We start from the raw sequence: 24,498 nt of genomic DNA on the forward strand, positions 1-24,498 counted from the left end.
GAAGATATTGTAGAAAATTCGCTGATCTCCTATCCAATTTTTAGTTTTACAGATAATACCTGAGAAGAGGAAGACAATAGTTTAGTTTAGTTGGTACAGTTGTAGCATTCTAGCATTTCCTCCGCACAGAGCGCGCACAGAAGATATTCTGTCCTAGTACCTAGTACCTACCACCTACCACCCATCTAGGTATTATTACCTCACAGACCTCGCAGCCTTTCCCCGGATCTCAACTACCTACCTACTACACGACATCCCATCCTACATCCGTTTCCCTCCAAAGCACAACAACATCCACAGACACCACACCTACAATCATTTCAATCACTGTTTGTTTGTAGAAGGATACATAGTTGGGCACTTGACAACAGTATTTCTTATTCCTCGTTCGACTTTTGAATATTCAAACTATTCTTGCCGGAATCCCAATAATACTTCATACTTCCTACCGTCGAATTCTAAGTTCCAAGAAATCTACCGACCTACCTACCTACCTACTTACCTACATACCTACATACCTACATACAGCCGGGAAAAGGCCTGCAGATATTCACTCCACTTACTGGTCAAAGCAAGAATTCCCTACACCAACTTCATTTACTGGTCTGCAGAAACGAGAAAGCAGTGAAGGGTCGGGTCGGCTAAAGATTACAACGGCCGAAGGTTGCAACAACGGAAAAAGGCTTGGGCGCTTTTATTGCGGCATCGCTGCATCGAGAACCGCAAGTCCCCAGTAAAGAGCCCGCCAGGTTTCGATTTATTGGGAAAGTCCGTAAGTCTGAACGTCCATTCATCGTACCTTTGCCACGAATGACCACTCTCCACATACTGGAACGAATGGAATATTGAACAATCTCTAGCATGCACAAACCTTCGTAGGAAGTCATTCTCATATATCTTAGCCTCTTCTTGGTGCCTTCTTCAATGATGGGGGACAATTCAACAATCAAACAAGAGCAATCGCCCAACATGTCTGAGACGACGTCACCCAACGGCGCTGAATCAAATGGTGGGATGAATGGTGAGGAGAATGGTAAGTAGCAATTACATCTCAAATACAACTCGGACATAAATCACCCGTTCAATCAAAGATATCACTATTGTCTTCTTACTGGAGAGGCTTTAATTAACTTTTGACATTAGCCATAGCATCGACAGCATCTGCAACGACGACTGCCCCCAAATCTCCCAACGGCTTTCCATCAAAAACTGACAAGCCTAAGCCTCATGGTTGCAACACATGTGGAAGACATTTCGCACGTCTGGAACATCTGAAAAGACACGAAAGATCACACACAAAAGAAAAGCCATTCGAATGCCACGAGTGCAAGAGATGCTTTGCGCGGAGTGACCTTTTGTTAAGACACCAGCAGAAGCTGCACACCAACATAACACCACCTGCGAGACCAAGAAATCGCCGAAGCAGCACTATGAGTAATGTATCCGGAGTTGGCAAACCAAACCTCAACAGGGTACGAAAACACTCTATTGTCAATCCAGTGGGCCCGAGACCAAGGGCAAATACAATCACAAATCCAGAAAGTGCTTACATGCAAATGGCTCTGGGTCAAGATGAACCTTATGCAGTGAGGAATCAAAACCATACTATTCATCCTTCAAATCATGGGCATGGCCATAGTCGTCACGCTAGTCTCGCGAACCTACCAATGCACAACTCTGATTATAGTGGAATGCACGGAATGAGTCCAATGAATGGTATGTCCTCTGTAATGAACAACCGCAATATTTCTCATGGGCTGCCGAGGATTGAAACGCATCACTCTATGGTGCTTAATGGATTGCGGACTGCGCCGGTTGCTGGAGGGTTTCAGAACCATGACTTTACCTTTTCACCTGGCTTTTCATTTCCGAATGGAAATAGTCCTAGCCCGACGATAGATCCTAGTGCCTTGTTCAATCACTCACCAGAGCCAATGATCACATCAGACTCAATGATTGCACCGGATTCGATGGTTCTTGATTCCAATGACACATCAATTTTCACTTTCCCAGATTACTCGGGAAACTCGGGTATGGATGACTCTTATGGTTTCAACGGGTTGATTAACCCTTTTACCCAGCATATGACATTTGATGAGAATGCTATAATAGACGGTTCATCTCCTTCTGCGATCAGTACTGCCAGCCAAAGTGGGATCAGTGACGGTATCATGCTGGATGGATCCAATAATATAGCTGTAAGCTCACCATCCATGTGGCACCAGCCTGTGACAGGACCGCCTCTGATGACACCAAACTTTTTGGATCATGGTAACCAAAATTTTGGAAATTTCTCCAACGGGAACCCTATGTCACCACATAGTGTACCTCAGAATCATGCCAATTTCTCTACTGGAAACGGTATTTCACCACATATTCTGGCCCAGAATCATGATCATTTTTCAAACGGAAACCCCATTTCACCTCACAGCCTACCGCTGAATAATCTTCCATACTTTGCTACTCCACCTCCATTGAGTTCTTTGGACCATTCTGTAATGCCCGGAATGAACAACACACAAGGTTTCCAACCCCCTATGACTCTTGCCCCGGAGACCCCCAATTCCACGACCGGCAGTATCCACGGAAGCTTACCTTTGTCCACAGTTACAGACTCTACCCGTTCGGCCCTTGCGAATGCCCTGGCCCATAATACTTCCTTTGGTGGACGAAAGTTTTCTGTTTCTTCTGCAAGCTCGCCATCTCCTCACTCTCCCCGACCACAAATCCGAGCCAATAGTGTTAGCGAAGGCATTAGGTTTCACCTCCCTAGCACATCCGATCTCAAAAAATATATTGGCGCTTATATACAGTACTTTCATCCACACTTACCATTCTTGCACATCCCTACACTGAACTTCGATTTTTCGGCCCCTATAAATGATGGCCGAGGCGCTGCCCCTTCTGTTGAAGGACCTGGATGCCTTACACTTTCAATGGCTGCCATTGGTGCATTATATGCAGGCGATCATCAACAATCGAAGATGCTATTTGAATCGGCGAAGAAAATGCTACAGCTATACATAGAAGCCCGGCGCAAAGCTGATGTTCGTAGAGCGGACCACCGTTCAAGAGCTCCAGATAATTCCACTCACACACCAGTATTTCTTGCACAGGCTATGCTGTTGAACATTATCTATGGTTTCAATTCCGGCGATAAAGTAGCAGGCGAAAGTGCTCTCATTCACTGTGCTACTTTGGTTAGTCTTGCCAACGCCGTCATCAAACCAACATCGTCTTCTCAAAGTGGGTTATCACAACAGGATGGACGGATGATAAATGGCGATGATGCGATGAATGGCTTCATCAAAACAGAAAATCTAGATGATGAACAGGAGTGGCACCAGTGGAAAACCGCCGAGGAGAGAAAACGAACTCTATACGCAATCTTTATACTCTCCAGCATGCTTGTGTCGGCCATCAATCATGTCCCTTTCTTAACTAACTCTGAGATCGAGTCTGACCTACCTTGCAACGAAGAATTCTGGTCGGCCGAATCCGCCAATAGCTTCAATGCGCTGGGTGGTTCCAAAATGGCCAATCACAATCAAACCACGTTCAAGGCTGCTCTGGGCGAGCTACTCCAGGCCGGCAATAGACAGCAATATCAGCAAACGCAAACTCAACATTTCGGAAATGGGCACAATGCTCAAGACTTACCCCAGAGTGATTTGAAGCCAAGTACTTTCGGATGTCTTATTCTAATTAACGCGCTGCATAATTACATCGTATGTTGATCCAATTTATAGATTCTCAAAAGTAAAAAAAAAACTACTGACACGAGTGTAGTGGGAAACCCGACAGAGACATGTCGACAGGAGGTGGGGGACTGAGGAAACTGAAAAGATGTATCGCCACATTGAACCGGCTCTAAAAGCATGGCAATTAGCATGGCAACGCACCCGAGAGCACAGTGTGCAACGCCCCAATCCATTTGGGCTGGGACCGCTATCAGCCGACAGTGTTCCTCTCCTTGACTTGGCATATGTTCGCCTGTTCGTGAACATGTCAGCTTCAAAAGAAATGTTCTGGAAACGTAACTTCGATGACATGGCAACCGAGCTTGCCGGAGGAAAAGACACCATGCAGCACGCGGGACACTCCCCTAACTCCAATACAGATTCTACGGAATTTTCAAGCGGTTCAGCTGCAAGCTCTGTGTTCGTCGATTCTCCTACAACATCAAACTCTCCTCCTGACGTTCAATCTTCTAGTGCTTTCCAAACCTCTCCATCCAATCAACCAGAGGGCCCCACCGATCGCGAACGCTTACTTAGAAAGGCAGCTTATTATGCAACAGATTTCCTGGTAATGTCAAATAAGTTCGGCATTACTTTTGCAGACTTTACCTCCCGGGAGCTCCCACTACAGGCTGCCATGTGCGCGTTTGATTGTGCACAAGTAGTAGCCGAATGGATAAGTTTAGTGCAAGAACGCCTAGGACGCTACATCGGAATTCTAGGTCATGCGGACGTTGATTTCAGTAGCGTGCCTGCTATCATATATCTTGAAGATGAAGACGTCAGACTTTTGGAAAGAATTAAAGAGGTTGTCAACATCACTGAAGCGAAGATGCAACATGAACTGGCAAACAATATTCATAATCAGATAAATGCCGGTCAGACAAACGCGGTTCAGATGAATACTGGCCAAAGATCTCCCGCTCTAGATAATTGTGGATTTGGAAGCAAGATCTTAAGATTGACCGCTTATCAGCTCGACAGAGCTGCAGTTTGGCAAGGTTTGTATTCCTCATTCCCGATCCAACTTTCAAAGGCACTAACTCAAGTCACAGTAACACGTCTCATGGCACGTGCTTTAGAGACGCAAGCTGTTCATATGCAAACACGGGCAGAACGCTCTAATAAACTAAAAGACAATCTCTTGTGATTTAAAAGTCAGGAAACGCCCTTGATCACGCACGTACAACAAAAGCAATTTCCTATTATTAGCCTTTCTAATTTTTTTGTAAATAAAAAAAAATTGGGCAAGACTTGGGCATGTCTTGTTGCTTTAATCTAGCGGTACATATGGGGATGGAAAGTTGCCTGTTTCACATACATACACACAAAATTATGCCTATGGTACATTCATTCAGAGCTTTCCAGGGGGCGTTCATGGGAAGGCACGATACTCTATTTATGGAACAAAAGTTCCCCTTCGCACTTAATAGTTTTTCTAACGCGTGCTTGACGATACCACGCTTTGGTTATTTTCTTCTTATTTTCACACTGGGTTGGGTTCATATCTTGGGGAGTTTGCTTCTTTTGCTGGTTCAAATGGGCATAGGCGTTTACTGATGGGCTGGGGTGGGATTGGGGTTTTTGCGTTGCATACGAGGTGTTTAATGCAATGTCGAGGTTGCTTCAATGGTATGATGGAATGCTTGATGATGTTGATGATTCGAATGGAGAGGTCGATTATTTTGTTTTTCATTTTTCGAATTCGACGGTTGATACATTGTGAGATGCACATAATGGATGGCTTTGAGTGTGGGAAGGAGGCGTTTTTTCTTTGAGCTGTGCATGCAAAGCTTGAGCATGGGTGTGATTTTGGCTGGGGGGGCATGAGTTGGTGAGGAAATATTTGAAGAGGTTGGGGCAGGAGCAAAAGGCGAATGCAGAGATTAAGAAGTGCCAATCATGAGGGGCGAAGTTTTTCTTTTCGGATAAAAGATAGGCTGTTGATATGAAAATGAAATGGAATCGGCATGGTATTGAATGATAGGAAGAAAATCGGTGGGCATTGAATTGGGATGGATGGATGGAACTGGGACAAGGGATCGGCTTCGGGATACTAAGCGTGCCTGCCAAACTACCTAGGCAGAGGTTGATGGCAGAGTAAGATAAAATGCATGATGCAAATAAAAATCATTGAATAAATTTGGTTGATTGTGGAAAACTGTGAAACACGGCGAAGGCGGTGATGGTGAAATCTCAACCAGTAGCTTTTTTAATAGTCGGATCGAGACTCCGATTGAATTCTACAGGAAGAACTAGAAGGGGAGAAGAGGTTTAGTGATTGAGGATAAGAAGGTGGATAGATTGATAATTTTGAAAATTCGTGAGTATAATCAGAGGAGATAAGGCGAAGAAGCGTGAGAGAGATATTGAGTAAGGGAGGTGGGCACATGATCGGGTATATCGAGATGGTCAAAGTAGACATGAATTTTATTCCATTATCTAACTTATCTTCAACTGATCAACTGCGCAGGTTGAAACTTGAAGCTTGACAGCCTGACTTCTGGTAGAAACGGAATGTTACATATTAACTATAAGCATGGCGGATTGATAAATTGATAAATTGATAAATTGATCTGAAGGCATGGATGTGTGCATGCGTGTAGAGTGCGCATGCTGCGCACTTACTATTCAACACCATTACTTTATTAGTATTGCTGACAATGACTGAAACCATGATTTTGCGTCTTTTACGTACGTACGTATGTGATATGATATGAGATGATATATCAAGTTGAGTTATGTGATATTTACTTTTCCCTTTTCTTTTCCATTTTTACCTTGAACGTTCATCGATTGATTGCTTCCTCTATAATATATAGTACAAAGTAGGTATCTATTATCATTCTCTCAGCATATATTCAGATCTCCTGTTGGGTAGTGAGATAGAAGGGAGGGCGAGTGGGCGGGGGGATTGAGCAAGTAATAAGTGTAAAAGAAAGAGGGATAGATAGATGGATAGATAGATATCTCCTAACCTTCTCGTCTCTATCTTCATCGCAATCTTCGTCTTTATCTTTATTCCCAACCTTTTTTTTTTCATTCCATGCATGCTTACAATTAGACATTCAATATACGGGAACGCTGGCTCGGAAAAGAGGGGTAGCTACCTGGGTAGTTAGATTCGATCACTTTTCTTCACCACCATCACCATCGCTATCGCTACTGCCCATTCATATTACCAGTGCATATTTTCATCTGTGGGGAAGCGAGCGGATGGTCAGTCATATCAAGACCAATCAGGTAAAATACAACTTGGCTTCCCTTGCTCATTCCCTCTTCTCCCTCACGCTGCAAGTCATAGATCCGGGGTGATGGAAGAATAAGGTATAGAAGAGTAACTTGTTATAAACATGTGCACATATCATACATATGAAAGATGCACGATACTGGCTCTTGAGATTATTTTGATTATAAATACTATTTTATCAATATTATAATACGAAGAAGGGAAGTCTAGATTAGAGAATATGCATGAACCAACCCCGCTCTCTAATTCTTTATTCGCATTGTGAATTCTTCTAGATTGGTCCACCTCGACCTAGACAGTTGAAACCCTCTCAGCTGAAAAAGTCTCATGTTCTGTGCAGACGAGTGCACCGCTCTAGAAGCCACTTTACTACGTTTGTTTCGTTACAGAATTACTTAGCCCACTATCTCAGAGTCAGAGATCTGGAGTTGTGACCGTGGAGGCTCTTATGTTTTTCCTTTCGAGACCCAACAAATAATCATTGCATCATCAAGCCCTGATAAAGACCTAAAATTAAAACCACGAGTATAGCAATCATTTGCCCGTTGCACAAACTTCAAATCGTCTCGGCTATCAATGGATTTCGATAAATGAAGCCGAGAGGAGCTAGTGGTGAAGAAGGCCCATATGGAAGAAAGCAGATGAGTGCATGCCAGTAGGTACCAAATCAGCACAAATGGATGTGCGTAAGATTGCTGGAAATTGATCGACGTACCCGTGAAGTTGAAGAAACTACTTCTATTCTTGGTGCTTTCACTCTCTGTCTTGCTGCCATTGACAGGTTGTAAGAATCTGCACCATATACAGAAATCGACTTGGTCGAAAAAAAAGGTGTAAAAGAATTGAAAATGGACTGGTCTACATAAATCGGTAATAAAAAATTGTGACAATTTAAGAGATTTGGCAATACTCATTTGACGTATACCCTTGATCAAGGACTAATGTACTTGAATCTTGCTCAGGGATATTAGCCTCGCAAAGTCTGTCTGAGGAATGTAGCATTGTGTAATGAAGTAATGCTGACAAAGCAGGAAGAATCCCATGGCTAAATATTCATGAAGAATACAGCATAACTGACTGGGAATATCGAAATGGCTTACATGCATAAGCCATTCTTACCAACTCTCATATTCATGAAAAACTTTCTTGACCCGTCACAATCCGGGAGCTATGCATTGAATGCACTCATATCCATATGGAGAACGGAAATTGCTCAAGGCAAATCACCCCAGCATTAAACCAAAAATATGCTGCACGAGATGATTGTTGTACATCTCTGCCCCACTCTTGAACCATCCGCTCATTCCGCCATATTCGACGCTGGAGACATTGAATATGAAGGACAATCTTGATGCTAAAGAAGTTTTCGAGTAGGGTTGAGCTTTTGGTCGTTGTACTAAGGCATAAGATATCGGGGCACGTGGTCATTAATATTGGGCATCAATCCAAATCTTTGCATCACAGCACTCCTATTGGTTTTGGTACCCATGGCCCTTCCCAGCGCGACCAGCCTTTCTCCGTACTATTTGCAGAAGATTTGTCGTCTTTAGGTATTGGTATGGATGCCGCGGCAGCATCTAAATCATGTTCCATTTTCACCATTCCCGCTCGGATATCGTTAAGATCTTGGGCGGTTGTATTGGGAACAGATGTGCTATTCTTTTTGGGAGATTTAGATTCTTCCCAATCAGAGATCTTCTGTCGGAAATTGTGCGCTTGTAATATCGTCATGGGGTCTTCTAAAGATTCCTCCAGCTCACCTAGCGCACGAAGAAGGTCGTCTATCCCGTAGGCTTCAAGTCGATCCTTTATCATATTCAGATTGATTCCTTGATCCTTCTGCTGTAGAACCCCTCGTACGAATATCTTGCAATCATCATCCTCTTCATCGATTGATAAGTCTGCCCAGTAAAAATCCCAAATCCACTTCAATGCTTTGCGCGCAGCTATTCGAAGTTTAGGAAGCGATGGGAGTTCTTCGTGGGTAGCCTGATGCCGAAGTTCGACGTATGTAGCTGGTAGACCGATAGTTTTCGCAATTGAGTACATACTCAATTTGCGACGTTTATCTTGATGACTATCTAGGAGACCTGTAACGAAACTAATGGGCAAGCATAAAATTAATAATTCGGATGTCACAAGAGAATAGATCATGAGAAGACTTCAACGTACCGACAGAAAGCAGCAGAATAAGCAGCTCTGACACAATAGGATGAATTTCCAGGAACATCGTTTAAAATAGCTGAAGTAATGATCGCAGAGGACTCGACAAGATGCGGACAATTTCCTCGTTGCATCCATACGGATATGAGGCAAACGGCTTGTCGACGATAAGAATCATTGGGAGGGGTTGTCTCACTATTTTGATAAAGCTTTTCGCGCACTTGGAGAAGCTCGCGACGCGTTCGCCAAGGCGTAATTACGAATTGAACCATAGTTTGTTCGTATTTAGAAACTAGGTGGAGAAGGACAATGTTTGGGAAAGATACGTCGAGGAAGGGTGGAGTTGTTGTGTTGACTTGCAATTGTATGAGAAATGTTTGAAGTTTGTCCAAAATATTGATCAGAGCTAAATTGCTTGATAAGATGCCTCAGGATCTTGAAGAAAAGATTTGAGGCTGCTGCCTTCCTTGTGATCTGAATGCCGAAGTTTTGGCGTTGAGACTAGTAATTATTAGTAAGCTTACGAACCTAATTGAAGTAATAGTACGTGTATTGATTGATGTTCATGTATTCACCAGCACTTTTCATTGAGAAGGATCAAAGAATTTGTTCTTGTCTGTTAAATCCGAAAATTCATTCGGGGGTATTGATATTGTGTAAAGCTATCTATATACATATACATATCAACCTCTTGGGGAGATACTTCCTTCACCTGTTGACATTGTTCAATACAAGTGCAGTGCCTAGCAGGAATTTGATATATCCCATCCCAACATTGAGCCTGTGCTCATTCCAGTCATTGCTGACATGATCCTATAGTTTCCAGTGCTCCAATATAGCCAATCCGAATACCCAGTCCAATCCAACTCCATCGCTAAATTTCAAAATCATAAAGTTTTTCCCATCCAAAGTTCCATGCTCCTTTCAATCAGATCCAGCCTGCATAATTCATTGCGTAACTTCCATCGAAGTCGGGGAAGGGCTGTGTAGTGCCCATCATATAAGTTGAAGCATCAGCCTGCTGTGTAGGTTTCTCGGGTACAACTTCCTCCTCCTCTTCATCTTCCCCTTCGCCGTCCTCCTCGTCATCTTTGTCGTCGTCCTTTTCAGCGGGTGGTTGCCATGTCTCCTCCAGCTTCAAGCCTTTACCAGCTCCTTCGGGTCGACGATAACTGTTGCCTAGAAGCTGTGACGACATCATTCGGTAGTTGTCAAGTTGAGGATCTGACAATGACATCTTGCTATGGTCTGGAGTATCGTACAATCCCATACCAATCAACTCCTCACCCTCTGGTTCGTCATCGGACAGTGAATGATATGGAATCGATTCCTCTGGAGTGAAGGTGGGTTCAGGATGTTGAATAGGTAGAAAGTTATCTGGTGTGGGTGGGGCGGTACCATCCTCGAATCCATTTGCGGCAAAGTTGTTCCAATCAAAATGCGAATACATTGTTGGATCTTGGTTGTCGTTTGTGTATGGAGCTTGAACAGACATCATATGATTTTCTAATGGTGTAAGCTCTGGGGTATATGCCTGATCGAGTGGGTATGAGGTAGGTGCGGTGTCGAATGGGTATGAGTCTTGATGATCCTCACTGTAAGGCATTGTCACAGGAGAAAAGCTGGAGTCTGGCGACCCGTATCCTGAGTAGACAGCTGGTGTTGAGGCGTCAAAGTTGAAATACTCCTGGGAATATGGGTATCCACTGGTAGATTGTACTGGTTGGTACATCTGTTGTTGTGTGGATGGATGCCAACTAACAGGACGATTGGATCTCATTGGCATCTGTGTTGGAAGTCCATTGTTCGATTCCCATTCGTTAGTCGACATGATTTGTTGCTGTTGCTGTTGCTGGTTGAGCATCATCATCTGTCGTTGGTATGAGCCATCCGACATAAAAGTCCTGCGTCGGTTCTGCTTCATGGAGCATCTTGGGCTGTTGTTGTTACTGTTTGGCTTGATAACTCGCATTGGTGTCATATTTCTCTGTCCATTTGACATAGATAATCGATTTCGAGACTGTGAAGGTTGAGCCATTTGCCTCGAAACGTTTTCCAGAAACATCCGGACATTGTCGTCATAAGCCATCATGTTCGTTCCATACGCTGAAGTAGCATAAGCTGAATCCATTTTGTGATATCGTATAATAGAGAAGATAGTATGAGAGAGAATGTTTGCAAGTTGAGGAGGGGCTGGTGGAGGTGTATAAGGTAGTATATGAACTAACGTCAACTGGACGTTAGTAGTCTAAGTATCATAGCCTTGATATGAATTGAACTAGAGAATACTAAACTTAAATTATAGGAAAAGAACCTACCCAATCTTCCATGTGAGGATTATATATCGGCAGTACGAATTTGAAAGACCAATATGCAAGTGACTTACCGTAAGGTTGCGGTATGTCGTCTGTGTCATCTGGCTGATCCCACGAATGTGTAAGGATTAAATCATAGGGAATTTACCGGGTCAGAGCTTCTTCTGGGGATGCTAGACACCAGGGCTTTGTTGGCGGTCAAAAGTCAAAGCCCCTGGCTTGCAACATGCGCAGATTCGAAAAGCCAGCGGTACAAAGGAAAGACCAGGGGGTAAGCTACATCCCGCGGCTGGATACATATCGCGTACGAGGCTCCTTCGCCCCAGGTGTGTGCTAATCAAAAGGGTGCGTGTCAAACGATGAATCAACTTCCTAAACAGGAGAAACTTGCTTTGCGAGAAAGAAGGGCGAGAAAAGGCGGTCAGGTTGTATCAGCACAAGGGTGGGATGAATTCCCATTTTTCAAGGGTGTATATATCAAGTAGCCGACGGGGTCCAAAAATGCCAGATGCCACTCTTCTTGATGTGCTTTGCATGGGTGCGACGAACCTTTAGCATAATTAGCATATCAATCTAAGCCAAATATGTGGCCTTCCCGTACTGACGCAGCGCCTTTGGAAATTTTTGGATGTGGAAATTTTCGATACTGTCGTTAGTGCACATGTTAAATTGTGGAATTTAGTCAAATTCTCGGCCCCATCGATGGTCCATCACAAAACGTGGGTAAGCTGGGCAAGCATTCCAATGGCTCGACCTAAACTCCGTACTCCGTACATGAAGAACCCCTCGGTCATTTAGTTTATGAGGAGGGTCATTCCATTGGGAGGCCTCGAAGGTTTACTGGTACTAATCTTGTGCTAACCAACTATGAAAAAGACGGCTCAGGTAATAGTAGCCTAATTAAGAGTACGTATTGCAGGTCAATACGATTAGGTAGAACCGCACAGGACTGGCAAAGCAGAACAATAGTACGAACAATGAAATGCAGTGCTACCGACCAACTGCAATGTATCTAGACCTGGTATGGTCATGATACTTAGGTAGGTATCATGAAGCATCTAAGTGGCAAACGCGACTCATTCTACATACCCCATATTGTATCTAATACACACTACAAATTGAATCTTGGCTAATAAGACTTTCCGAGCTCACCGCGTAATACTTTTTCTTTCTCAAAGATGTGTATGGCATAAGCTATCAAATGAGCGAGCATATTGTCAAACAATCCTGTCAGAATACTCCATATATTTAAATTCTGATGAAATGCAGATGGGGTAACGCACATTTTCTTTTTGCCTTGTTGTATAACACCAACACACGCTTTGTACGCTATATTCGAAATTGGGAAAGAAGGCGAGACTTTTGACGGCGGAGAGAGTGGGGCAGCGGTAACGCGAGTAGCAGCAGCTAACTAAACTCATTTTGAGTACAGTCATAATTTGGGAATGGGATGATGCAGAAATAAATCATCGACCGTTCAACATCCTTGAGATCCAGGTTTGCGTAGAAAAACTTCACATGTATTGGTCTGTACTAGGGTTCGCTAAGTAAGGATAATGGATCAGATGTGGATGTGGATGGATCTTGCTAGGGGATTGCGAACAATCCATGAACCAGCCACCATAAAAGAAGAAGGGCTAATCACGAAATATCCAATGATATGCATCGACCAGCATCGAAAAGGCCTCTTTCTGAAACTATGAGCCACATTTCCATTAGTGTGATAAGTAAGAAAACTTAAAAAGACTTGGATGGAACCACTTAAGGAACGAGATAATAATTTCAGGTGCGTCAAGAATTGTCAATCGTTATCCCATCGTCACGAAAGCATGATGATCCTAAAATACTGGTCGTTGCCATTCCTGTTAAACGGCGTTTCTGAGTTTGAGACCAAGGCGCCCAAATTATAGATGTGTGGGTGGAAACATATGCTAAATCACAGCGGTAGATTCTCTCGAATATCAATTTTCCATGATCCATGGACTTCACGGGCTTATGGCTATCACATAATGCAAAAGCACTATGCATATCGAGGCCTAATCAGCAGCCAGAAGGCAAAGCAATCATTGATGCACAGATTCAGCAACTTCATTGATGGAGCATGAACCCGCGGCGAGGTACAAGCAAGACGCACAAGTACAAATTGCATGCATGTGCAATAATAACTAAGACCGGCATGTAGTAAGCAGATCATCCATAATAATGAGAAGTAAAAACGTCTTAGACCCATGTTGGCATGCACTGGTCGGAAGCAGTCTCGATGAGGCTTTGTTTGGCCATCGAAGGCCCTAAGAAGGGCGCTTGAATTCCAAGGTTGTGTTTGTTTGTCTTAATCGCCCCTTACCCCCTCGTTACGACCTGTCCGTGCTTCTAGGATTCTTCAGAATGAAGCTGCCAAGCGTTGAATTATTCGATACGTTCCCTACCTTCACGGAGCTTATATCGATTCGAAATACACTAAACACTAAATATGTTTCGCAAGGGGCATGACATTGAAAAAGCAAAGCATGATAATGCTACAACATCCAGGCGGTGAAACCGATTAAGTGTTAATTTGGCATGTACGATGTATAATAGTCATCCAAGTAGTTGATTGCTTTTACAGTATCAAACCACAAACCACAATTCACGATGATCAATCTGTTCTTTAGCCAATACGCACGGAAATGGCGGCGAGAATATAGTGCTTGCTACTTACCTAGCTTTCAATCTCAACCTACGTTGACACCCTCCCTCCCTTATGTGGAGTCAACAAGTCAACAATTAGATGAATCTTTCTCTTGCATCGTTTTCCTTTCGAGCTTTAAGCCAAAAGGGGCCATAATCGGAAATTCTTTGTCTAGTGCATCATATACTGTGTATGCTTGTGCGACCACCCCGCAATAATCCCAGCTCACCAGTATATGAGCCGGGCCCTTGGAAGCTTTGTACTATTACAGGAAAAAGGCTAGTACGAAATGAAATCAGTATTATCTTGACTGCAGCATCTATAGTGCTAAGCCTAATGACGCGTAAAACGACAAAAAATTCATGATGATGCCAATGACTTTATTCGATAGGAGACTATTTCATTAGTCGCTAAGGTAGATCTCATCCATGTGTCACTTTCTTCTAATTCCCACAGTTTCCCCTTGTTTTTCCCCTCTATCGTCGATCGTGTTTCTCTTACCCGTGCCACGAATTTCATGTCCATATTTCCAAGGATGAAGATATTTGGAGATGACAGAATCTAGGATCTAGAAATTTAGAACGGAACAATCTTGCGCAAGCAAGGGTCTGCTTACTTTACCACACTTTTTTTTGGATCTTAAACGCTCGAGACATCATCATAGCACAGTGTGTGTATCCCATGCCGCATCCCTCGCTTCGCTCCGAATAGCGATTCAGCAAGAGAGATATGCCCGTCAGAAAAATTTGCATCCCGGTCGACAAGGCTGGGACTGGGACCGGCCTTCCTTTTTGGCTTTCTTACTACACCTACCTTTTTCCTGGAGACAGGCAGCGGGTGTAAGCTCGGGTTGCTGAAAAGGAATTGAGACCCTGGCGAATTTTTGAGGGATCGCTGGATTTGCTAGTCGACCGACCATCCTTTTATACTAACGCTGCCCTTCATGTAAGCTTCAATCTCAATATAGCCAGGCGAGCTAGTAATCCTTTTTGCTCCTTGAATGCCCAAACTAAATACAGCACATTGACCGATATACCATCCTAAAGACCAGAACCAATAGTTGAATGCTATATAGTTTGAATCTACGATGACTTAGTAAGACGGATGCTCTGAATGAATCAAAAACGAGCATTATTTGAGCATCATCTTACACTGATCAGCCATCATAATTGATCCGATCTATTGTGTTAGACCCGGTAGGTTTAAAAACTTTCAAACTCGTAACCCACTCTCAAGTTAATCAATTCCCGCTCTGGTCATCGCACCCTTATGCGAGCCTTTTTCGAAACCTTCAATTCCAACATACATCCATACATCTTGATCCTCGTTCGCCGTAGCCGATGGAGATGCTGCGTAACCACTACCAGCCGATCTCTTCATTATTGCAACACCTTTGTCAATTATAGATGGTCTCGGCTTTCGCACCGTTGCAGAAGCTTGCATCCTATCTCGGCCCAAACTCCTTTCGCTGGACCAGGGCGAAGCATACAGTAACAGAATGAGTAAGTTCGGAAAGTAAAACAGGGTAAGGCAATCCAAGTTATGACTGGCTTTATTAAGTGATGTGTTTGGAACGACCCCATCGTGTTACATTGAAGAGTAAACAAGTGAGTTTCTTGTGCCCACCTGATAGGCAATCTAATACAGAGATACCGGCGCGAGTGATGGAAATTGCTCTAAAGAGCTTGTGGAACCTTTGGCTGATTGACGGTCGATTACACACAGAGGTCAAAGAGAAACACGATGGTGATTTGTATTTACGGTGTTCGAACCTGTGTTGAACTTTCGTATTCTCTTCTTTTGCATTGATGAAACCTAACATTTAGATTTCGATAGCTTTTGGGTTTCTCATCTAGATTGTGCTCGGGGCCTTTAGTATAGTACTGAAGGACAAAGTAGAATTCTAGTCAAATGGTAACAAGCATCACGAGAATCATCATCAACCCAGTACTGAAGTTATCACAGCAGAACGCCGTAATCAAAATTGATTGATGTGATACAACCTCATCATGTGAAAGAAGGGCTCAGGGTTTTGTTTTCTGTTTCTGTTTATGGCGCGTGTTCCGCTCAGCACACTCAGCATGAAGTGTACGAACAGCACGGATACAAGACATTCTCAGCTCTTGATGAATGTCCATGGATGCAAGTGAAATGCAAACAACGGTCGGATGGAATGCAGCACACCAGCATTGATCGGAGACGATATTTATGTACCTGGTATCGTAGCAATCCATAGTAGCATCTTCATATCGAGATTCATAGGTGGGTTCAAGGGTAGGATTGTGGATAAGAGGGAATACGGAGCAAAAAGTAACGAATGGCATCTAGCTCGCGAGGCTAGGTGTGGAAAAGTTGGAGACCCTTGTTTTTACTTCTACGCACGCAGTGAACTAAAGTTCCGCAGTAAGTTCCGCAAGCACTCTCCGAAGTTAATTAGATGCGTGAGTTCTGTGTAGCTAAAGCGGAATATCATGGCGAGCATGGTTTGATGCTTATTTACCAACAGATCGCGACGAATGAATCATGTCTCGTGGATCTACAACCATGATGAAATTGTCCATGCTATCAATAGTCGAAATCGTCAAAACCCCTTCATTACCACTCACTATCATTGGCCTATGTAATTGTCTAAAACTTTGAAATCCAACAATTATCGCAAGGATAAATTCCGGGCCCGCGTGAAACTCATTGGAACCCGGTTGTCATAATGAACCTTACTTTATTAACCAAATCTAAATCCAGGAGATCTCTCGGTGCTCATGTATTCCCCACCATCAAATATTCATGGCAAGGAACTTGAAGGAAGGGATAGAAGTATCGAAGCCTAGGAAGGAGGGAGAGGGGCAGTGACAATGCAGCAATATCGAATGAATGGATTAGTGATTGACCAATTTCGACTTTTTTTTCCCGATGAGTACCTAGATGAGAGCCATCTAAGCGTTTCGACACATGAGCGTCACACACACAGCTGAAGCAATCCTAATCCTATACTTCATACTCCATGGACCATAGTATGACAGAATGATGGACATTTGCTTGCTAAATTACTAGCCTATGATTTTAGTTCATCTAAAAACATTGTGTAATGATAGCCATTAATAGTTACGGTACCTACCGATCCCACGGTAGTGTAGCGTCTGCTGTATGTGGAGGTCATATCCTGGAGGTCTCGAACTTCTTTCGGTGATACTCGAGTACGAAAGTTACGAGCCTACAAGTTGAGATGAGCACAATTTACGAACATACGTGGTAGTGGACCAACAACATCACGAGCTTGGGTGGTGGCGGAGGTTGCGGAGGTTGCGGTTCGTAATTCATATCAGATTCGATGAGGGGATTTCGGCTTGACAGGCTCAACAGCTTCGACAGGGGATAAGATTTCGATACTGTAATTTATAATGTGGTATTTTCACGGCAACGGCAAGGCAAGTACCATTGAATTTAGATTGATGTACACCACCAAAATACCAAGAACTCAGCCACACAACGTTTTGACTCATGAATTGAATTCGAGATTGTTCGGTCTTTCTTGGTAGGCTCGGTATGTTTACATGAATGGTGTGGATAGGTGTGCTTGACATGCCGTATAGGATAGTGAGTGTAAATTAACATCGGATGAACGGTACGCTATGGCATGACTAAATTTTGGTATACGCGTTCTGCAGCTTGTATAGCCTCTTTTCCGGTGGAATGACATTCATCTTTATTGAGTGAGTGAGTGAGTGAGTGAGTGTAAGGATATCGCCTTGTGAGATACGATGGAGCATATGTGAGAAAATCCATGGATGGGCGTGTTCGGAAATGCTGATGGTTCCGAACTTCGGGATAAATGGTTGAATTGGATGCTGAAATGAACTCAATGTTACGATGTTATTGGAAATGGTTCAATGAAAGCAAGCAAGCGGGATCCTAACACTTTTCGTACGATGTATGGTTAATCAGACTGGTTGGTGACTGGGCGCTTTTACTAGAAGGTTTCGTTCTCACCGAGATTGATAGGATGGTTGATTGTCTCACTAAACCTTCTGTATGGGTCGAGTTGGCATCTTACGGAAACGAAGGAAGGTAGGGCGGTAGTTTAGCAATGCATGATCTGACGGGAGACGTTTCCAGTCGAGTAAATGGGTATGGCACCAGGTGTCCTGTTGGTATTGATCTCGTACTTTCTCTGCATCTCCCTGAAAGAAAGGAATTGGATTTGTGTCATAGAATCGGAAGTGGGTTGGTTGTCCCTAAGGGTGGGTGATTTTCCTACCCTTTGCTTTCTTTCGGTTGGTGAAAGGGTGCGAAGGATGGGCGTTGGAGCGTTTTTGGTGCTGTACAACGCATCCGCATCCAAGATTCCAAGTGTGGACGCATTGGGCTATTATCGGTGTAGGCATCAAAGGTTAAGGTTGCTTAAACAGTTAGGTCGATGTAGTCCAGGGGGAAAAACTAGCAAGGCACGAGATCATGAGATTCTCTCTGTACAGGTGTGGGTTGCGTGGGAAGGGAAATAAATGGAATAACGTGCTCATTACTTCTTTCAACCATGTTTGCTTTGAAAATTAGATGAAAAGCATCCAGATCCAGATAACGTAAATGCAAGGTCCAACTCCACATATACAGGCATACGCACACTTATACGGTATACACAGCTGTAACAACGATTTCATGGTTGGAATGTATGTGAATGAAGCCGATGTGTACCAATTTACGAAGTACTTACTTCCGAACGGAGTAGGCGATAAGTCAATCTATCTGATCAACGCCATCCTTTCATAGCTTCAATCTAGGATCTTCTTCCATTTTCATTTGTACTCGGGGCGATGAATGGATGAGACATGGTTTCGATACAGTCATCTAACTACGTATTGCAGACTGCAATGCTGCGTCGTTTGCATTGCTAGCACTGCCGTTGAACTGTACCAGGCACATGTATTTGGCTGAGGGAGGGGTGAAGCGACGATGAAGGGGTTAGTCCAATTAATGATACTCTGACATGAAAACAGGAATGTTTGCGTAGTATGCATACAGGTTAATATATATGAAATACCCATATCAAATAGGTGATCCTAATTCTAAAGAGTTCGAAGACCATACTCGTCCCTTTCCTCTTCCTGCATTCATGTATTGAAGAGGCATAGTAATATTTATCGATGACATTTCATTGTTCCTTATCGATAAAAATGACATTGGTGGGTGTGGGGTGATAGATAGCCTAGGGATTGGACAACAGGCTCGACAGGTACACCAATGGTATCAATCGAAAGCCTAAATGCCAATGTTCGTTGTAGTGAGGTAATCAATGACATGCATTTTGAAACTTCACGAATTGGATTGAATCGATTTAGTAATCATGGATTCAAATTTTCAGACGGAATTATCATGAATAACACATGTCAGAGGGAGTCATACCCTTAGGAAGAATCCCAAGTAGACCTTTACAATAGTGAATTTCTGATAGGAATTACATGAAAGAGAGCCTCTGAATTCGTACATTCCTCAGTAACTTCTGAGCTTATGAGGGGTAGCGGTTAGAGCGTCATTGCCAAATTATTAATATTCCGGCTTCTAATCTCTATCATTCCATGATAATTGATCCAAAGACAACACAATACAATTGGAAGGATAAGAATAGATAATCATCGAACAGATGGCCAATTCAGCACCACAACACATATCTCTTTCAAGTAGGGATCAATTTGATGCTCACGAGGAAGTATGACATAGCAATTTGAGAGCTTGCAGGTTCAAGATTGATTCCGCATCGACTAACATTGGCAGGGTCATTCAAGTGCAAGTGATTCAGAGTATCAACATGCGCTGGAGGTAAATAATAAAAAACATCTCATTTCCTCTCCCATCTACGAAAACATTTGAGCTTACGAGACATCCTCTTCCCACAGGTAGTTTTCGATGCTCAAAATGCGCATCGTAGGAAATCGTCTCTCGTAACGGCCGATACGCCCGCAGCCACTTTCCAGCGAACAAAGAACACAGAATGTTATGTACACGCATTACTCGAAAGTCAGAGAAAAAGCGGGAGGGCATCAAATAGTGGTTTGGAGGGAATAGCAGAAACTTTAGCCTCACGCAGAATCGCAAGTGGAAAGGATGAAACAGATGATAAAGAAGATGCAGTAGTCGATAAGAAAATGCACAACCACAATGAAGAGGAAAATTGCGGACAGATTGATGAAACATCTTGGAGAGATACTCTCAAAGCGAAAGGTGCAACACAGCCGGTTGAAGATGATGCAAGTGGGAAGGTGCAATTACAACCTGATGGTGTGGATGCGGGCGCGACGCACAGTAGACTTCTCACAAAGAAACAACTCTCGGATATGGCTTGGGGAGTGAGGGAATTGAGTAAGAGGTTGGGGAGTATCAGGCTGAAGCTGAAAGTAAGAACGGTTTTCATCCTTACAAAGGTGCATGATGAGAGCTTGATTGCAAATACCAGGGAGGTTACGAGATGGCTCTTGAGTCCAGAAAGACAGGTCAGATACACGGTTTTCGTGGAGGAAAACTTGCGGGATAGTAAGAAGTTCGACGCGAAAGGGTTACTGGATGAGTTGGAGGAGGCTGAAGAAGGAAAGATTAATGGTGATAAACATAAGAGGTTGAGATACTGGTCATCAAATATGTGCAGGACGAGACCGCATACATTTGATTTTATCATTACCTTGGGTGGTGATGGGACAGTTCTTTATGCGAGCTGGCTGTTCCAGAGAATTGTACCTCCAGTTTTGAGTTTTGCACTGGGTAGTCTAGGGTTTCTGACTAAGTTCGATTTTGGAGATTTCGAGGAACAATTAACCACTGCATTTAGAGATGGAGTCACTATCAGTCTCAGATTGAGGTTCGAAGGTACGGTAATGAGGAGCCAGACGAGAAAGCCCAAGGCCGTTACGGATGGCGAGAATGGTAATGAGGACACAACCCCGAAACGGGACTTAGTGGAGGAGTTAGTGGGCGAGGAAATGGGAGATGAGAGAACTCATCGACCAGATGGTACATATGAGATTCTCAATGATATTGTGGTTGATCGAGGACCAAATCCTAGTAAGTAAATATCACATGACAGTGAATAATTTTGGTCAGCAAGTACTTACATGCCAAAGCCATGTCGTCCATTGAGATTTTCGGCGACGATGAACACTTCACCTCCGTCCAAGCGGATGGTGTCTGCGTTGCCACGCCAACGGGCTCCACAGCCTACAATCTCGCTGCCGGTGGCTCCCTCTGCCATCCTGAAAACCCTGTTATCCTCGTATCAGCCATCTGCGCACATACTCTTTCGTTCCGTCCCATCATCCTCCCAGATACCATCGTACTGCGTCTAGGTGTTCCATATGATGCGAGAACGAGTAGTTGGGCGAGTTTTGATGGGAGAGAGAGGGTGGAATTGAACCCAGGCGATTATGTGACGATTAGTGCTAGTCGCTATCCGTTCGCTAATGTGATGCCTCAAGGGAGGAGAAGCGAAGATTGGGTTAATAGTATTAGTGGGAAGTTAGGATGGAATACGAGACAAAGGCAGAAGGGGTATAAGGAGTGGTCTACATGAGCATTGGTAGAACTGTTTGTGGTGAATAAAGGAGTTTTGATACTGGGTGAAGAATATTGAAAAGGGGAAAGGATGAGAATGGGCTTTATGATACACAAGATACGATAAAGGTTGGCGATGGTAGTAGCAATGATAATGGAAGTATCCAAAGCCGAGTTTAGTGTTGTTGCGAGATGTTTACGCCAGCTAAAACATCGTCAATGGTTGCTCCTTTTTGCACATTCTTCTCATGGGCGTATAAGACGATGATCCACACCAGTCATGAATCTAGAAAATACAAACCAGTATTTGGTAACTTCACCGCTATATAGCTTTGAGCCCATAGCAATCTGATTTTATACAAGTGGTCTGATGATCCAAATATGGTCCTCTTGGCTTCTATTCTCGATGTGTATAAATATATATCTCAGCATGATCCCTTTACATACATTTATTTCCAAACATATGCAAGCACAATAAGACCCGCAATAACCCAATCGTATAGTATTGCAAAAACCATGGAGATTATCTGTGGGATAAAAAGATGGACAATCATTGTATGCGGTCATAATTGATTTTAATCTGCATGCTAATATATGACTTTCTTTTGTACTTCTGCATGAACTCTTCGAGCGGTCAAATCTTGATCTTTTGTGGGGTTGGCTATGGTGTTCAGTGGACTTGTACTATCATCCCTTAATATCTACAATTTATATCGCATCGTTTCAAGAAGATCAGATGAATAAATCCAGTACCGATATTTCTCGTAAAAGCATAAGAGCATGCTTAAAAACTGGAGCGAATGTCACTATTGAATGGTGAGCTGAGCTATAAAGGGGTTCTCGTATTTGCCCCACATTTCTTCTTTCGTGATCATTGGATGCTCGGATTGGTACGTGATGGAAATAGAAAATATATATAAACAGGAGGATACGTGATGTTCTAAATAGTTTTGAGATCATCATTCACTCGCTTTACTTAGTCATTGTCTAGAGTTCGGACAAGATGAGTGCTTTTACTTTACTCGCCCTAGCGGCTGCTGCTTCAGCGGCTGTTCTGGAGTTGCCAGTTCATATCGAAGATACATATGTATGTTACACTACCTTGACCTCAAAACAAATACTTACACGATGTTGCTCTAGTTCTCGGTAGAGTTTGAAGTTGGCACTCCAGCAAAACCATACAGGTTCATGTTCGATACCGGATCCACCACTTCCTGGGTCACCGGACGCAACTGCACGGATACTTCATGTCCTAAGGGTACCACATTCGTCCGAACTCCATATAATGAGTCGGATTCGTCTACTTCTGTTGATGTGCACCAGTATGCCGATATCTCATACATTGACAGTGATCTTCTCGCTGGCTATGTATTCTCCGATGTATTTTCGGATGAAAAAGAAACGTTGAGCTGGAACCAAACTTTCATGGCTGCAGAGCAAAGCAGTTGGCGTTGGATCACCGCCGATGGATTTCTCGGCTTAGCATTCTCCTCCATTGCGCAGAAGCAGACGAGTTCGCTCGTGGAGACGCTTCTCTGGGAGGACAAACTTGATGAATCTCGTTTTGCTATCTTCTATGGAACGAATCTCAACAACACCGGTGTTCAAGATGGTGTTTTGACTATTGGTGGAAGTCATGAAGATATGTATGTGGATGGGGAGGTAGTATATATGCCTCTCCGCGTGGAATCCCCCTATGAGCTCTGGCGTACACCCCTCCGCTCCGTCAACGTTCTTGTCGCTCCCGATGGTCAAACCGTAACAGTGCATAACGGCAAACTTCCATCGACAAACGTACCAGCGAATACCTATCCAAAAGCTAATACCACCTGGCCCATGTACGGAGACGGAACCGCCGTCTTCGATACCGGCGCCGGAGGTATCTCGATTCCCTCGTCTATGATCGATGCTTTCTATTACAATCTCGGTTGGAATCTCACGAAATTGTATAATGGGGAAGAGATGATGCAGTGCGAGCATTTGAATAGCACATGGGCTATTTCTTTCACATTTGGGGAGACTGCTGATGAGAGTAACGATGTGACCTTTTCAGTCAGGGGCGATGAGTTTGTGACACCGGGCCAACAGTGTATGCCGCCTGTGGATGACAGTGGTGAAAGCAACTTTTCTCTTCTCGGCGCCGAGTTCTTGAGAAGACATTACTCTGTCTTTGATTTTGGTGGAAATAGGGTGGAAAATTATCAACCTCGAATTGGATTCGGAAAGCTTAAGGAAGAGTATGATTATCTTCACCAGTAAATATCGCCATATGTAATTTGCCAGAAAATAGTTAATGTTTAGCGTTAGCAAAAGCGTACATATATCTTTTGTAGAAGAATAATAAATAATGTGAAACATTCAGCCGACCGAGTCAATTCAACTTAAGCATGCTTCTCTCCATATATTCTTCCTAGTCGATTTCTAAAACCTCTTGAAATACGCTCTAATAGCCATCTGGTTCTAGTAGAGTATACTGAAATGATAATAAACCGACCCGGCTCACATTAAAGTATGCTTCTCAGAGCACAATCCATTCTCAACTAATCTATTCGTTCAAAACACCCGTCAATTATCCATCCAAAATTCTCTAACCCTCCCCCCTAAACCAAACCCCTTCTCACCTCACAAACCCAAGCATTCAACCACACATAACCATGAAAACACGATCCAACCTTCAACCTCCAAAAACTCAATATCTTCACCATCATCCATGATCAAAAACACACAAACATCATTCTCCTTTATCTCTTCTCCTCCTAACATCTTCCAAAACACGCAAACCAATTCCTTAGCACTTCCCTATCGATCGAAACACACAGAAGCGAGGAA

General features: G+C 43.4%; 8 protein-coding genes across 8 annotated transcripts; 4 read left to right on the forward strand and 4 right to left on the reverse strand.

The window, feature by feature from the left end:
* The first annotated feature begins 29 nt into the window (after positions 1 to 29).
* On the forward strand, positions 30 to 5,307 carry EAE97_010016 (uncharacterized protein). Its single transcript, XM_038880531.1, has 5 exons — positions 30 to 772; positions 861 to 1,033; positions 1,144 to 3,728; positions 3,790 to 4,741; positions 4,796 to 5,307. Exons 2-5 carry the CDS (start codon positions 925 to 927, stop codon positions 4,888 to 4,890), a joined length of 3,741 nt encoding a protein of 1,246 aa, XP_038728577.1. The 5' UTR covers positions 30 to 772; positions 861 to 924; the 3' UTR covers positions 4,891 to 5,307.
* A 3,141-nt stretch (positions 5,308 to 8,448) lies between these two features.
* On the reverse strand, positions 8,449 to 9,425 carry EAE97_010017 (uncharacterized protein; the record flags this gene model as incomplete). The annotated part of the gene is made up of 2 exons (XM_038880532.1): positions 8,449 to 9,091; positions 9,163 to 9,425. 2 exons carry the CDS (start codon positions 9,423 to 9,425, stop codon positions 8,449 to 8,451), a joined length of 906 nt encoding a protein of 301 aa, XP_038728578.1.
* Positions 9,426 to 10,081: 656 nt separating this feature from the next.
* EAE97_010018 (uncharacterized protein) lies at positions 10,082 to 11,284 on the reverse strand (the record flags this gene model as incomplete). The annotated part of the gene is made up of 1 exon (XM_038880533.1): positions 10,082 to 11,284. One exon carries the CDS (start codon positions 11,282 to 11,284, stop codon positions 10,082 to 10,084), a length of 1,203 nt encoding a protein of 400 aa, XP_038728579.1.
* A 240-nt stretch (positions 11,285 to 11,524) lies between these two features.
* Positions 11,525 to 11,953, forward strand: EAE97_010019 (uncharacterized protein; the record flags this gene model as incomplete). Its single annotated transcript, XM_038880534.1, has 3 exons — positions 11,525 to 11,551; positions 11,608 to 11,739; positions 11,849 to 11,953. 3 exons carry the CDS (start codon positions 11,525 to 11,527, stop codon positions 11,951 to 11,953), a joined length of 264 nt encoding a protein of 87 aa, XP_038728580.1.
* Positions 11,954 to 15,372: 3,419 nt separating this feature from the next.
* EAE97_010020 (uncharacterized protein) lies at positions 15,373 to 15,579 on the reverse strand (the record flags this gene model as incomplete). The annotated part of the gene is made up of 1 exon (XM_038880535.1): positions 15,373 to 15,579. One exon carries the CDS (start codon positions 15,577 to 15,579, stop codon positions 15,373 to 15,375), a length of 207 nt encoding a protein of 68 aa, XP_038728581.1.
* Positions 15,580 to 17,128: 1,549 nt separating this feature from the next.
* EAE97_010021 (uncharacterized protein) lies at positions 17,129 to 17,454 on the reverse strand (the record flags this gene model as incomplete). Its single annotated transcript, XM_038880536.1, has 3 exons — positions 17,129 to 17,188; positions 17,252 to 17,347; positions 17,383 to 17,454. 3 exons carry the CDS (start codon positions 17,452 to 17,454, stop codon positions 17,129 to 17,131), a joined length of 228 nt encoding a protein of 75 aa, XP_038728582.1.
* Positions 17,455 to 19,771: 2,317 nt separating this feature from the next.
* Positions 19,772 to 21,688, forward strand: EAE97_010022 (uncharacterized protein; the record flags this gene model as incomplete). The annotated part of the gene is made up of 4 exons (XM_038880537.1): positions 19,772 to 19,837; positions 19,903 to 19,947; positions 20,025 to 21,183; positions 21,243 to 21,688. The coding sequence occupies 4 exons, from the start codon at positions 19,772 to 19,774 to the stop codon at positions 21,686 to 21,688; spliced, it is 1,716 nt and encodes a 571-aa protein (XP_038728583.1).
* Positions 21,689 to 22,545: 857 nt separating this feature from the next.
* On the forward strand, positions 22,546 to 24,045 carry EAE97_010023 (uncharacterized protein). The gene is made up of 2 exons (XM_038880538.1): positions 22,546 to 22,756; positions 22,810 to 24,045. Exons 1-2 carry the CDS (start codon positions 22,673 to 22,675, stop codon positions 23,926 to 23,928), a joined length of 1,203 nt encoding a protein of 400 aa, XP_038728584.1. The 5' UTR covers positions 22,546 to 22,672; the 3' UTR covers positions 23,929 to 24,045.
* Positions 24,046 to 24,498: the final 453 nt, after the last annotated feature.

This window comes from Botrytis byssoidea (assembly GCF_014898295.1).
Source record: "Botrytis byssoidea strain MUCL 94 chromosome Unknown BBYS_025, whole genome shotgun sequence".
NCBI classification, from domain to species: Eukaryota; Fungi; Ascomycota; class Leotiomycetes; order Helotiales; family Sclerotiniaceae; genus Botrytis; species Botrytis byssoidea.

Coding starts and splice junctions, on each gene's coding strand:
- EAE97_010023 (XM_038880538.1), top strand. CDS start 22,673: ATGAGTGCTTTTACTTTACTCGCCCTAGCGGCTGCTGCTTCAGCGGCT. Junction 22,757..22,809: donor TTCATATCGAAGATACATAT/GTATGTTACACT, acceptor ATGTTGCTCTAG/TTCTCGGTAGAGTTTGAAGT.
- EAE97_010016 (XM_038880531.1), top strand. CDS start 925: ATGATGGGGGACAATTCAACAATCAAACAAGAGCAATCGCCCAACATG. Junction 1,034..1,143: donor GATGAATGGTGAGGAGAATG/GTAAGTAGCAAT, acceptor TTTTGACATTAG/CCATAGCATCGACAGCATCT. Junction 4,742..4,795: donor CAGAGCTGCAGTTTGGCAAG/GTTTGTATTCCT, acceptor CTCAAGTCACAG/TAACACGTCTCATGGCACGT.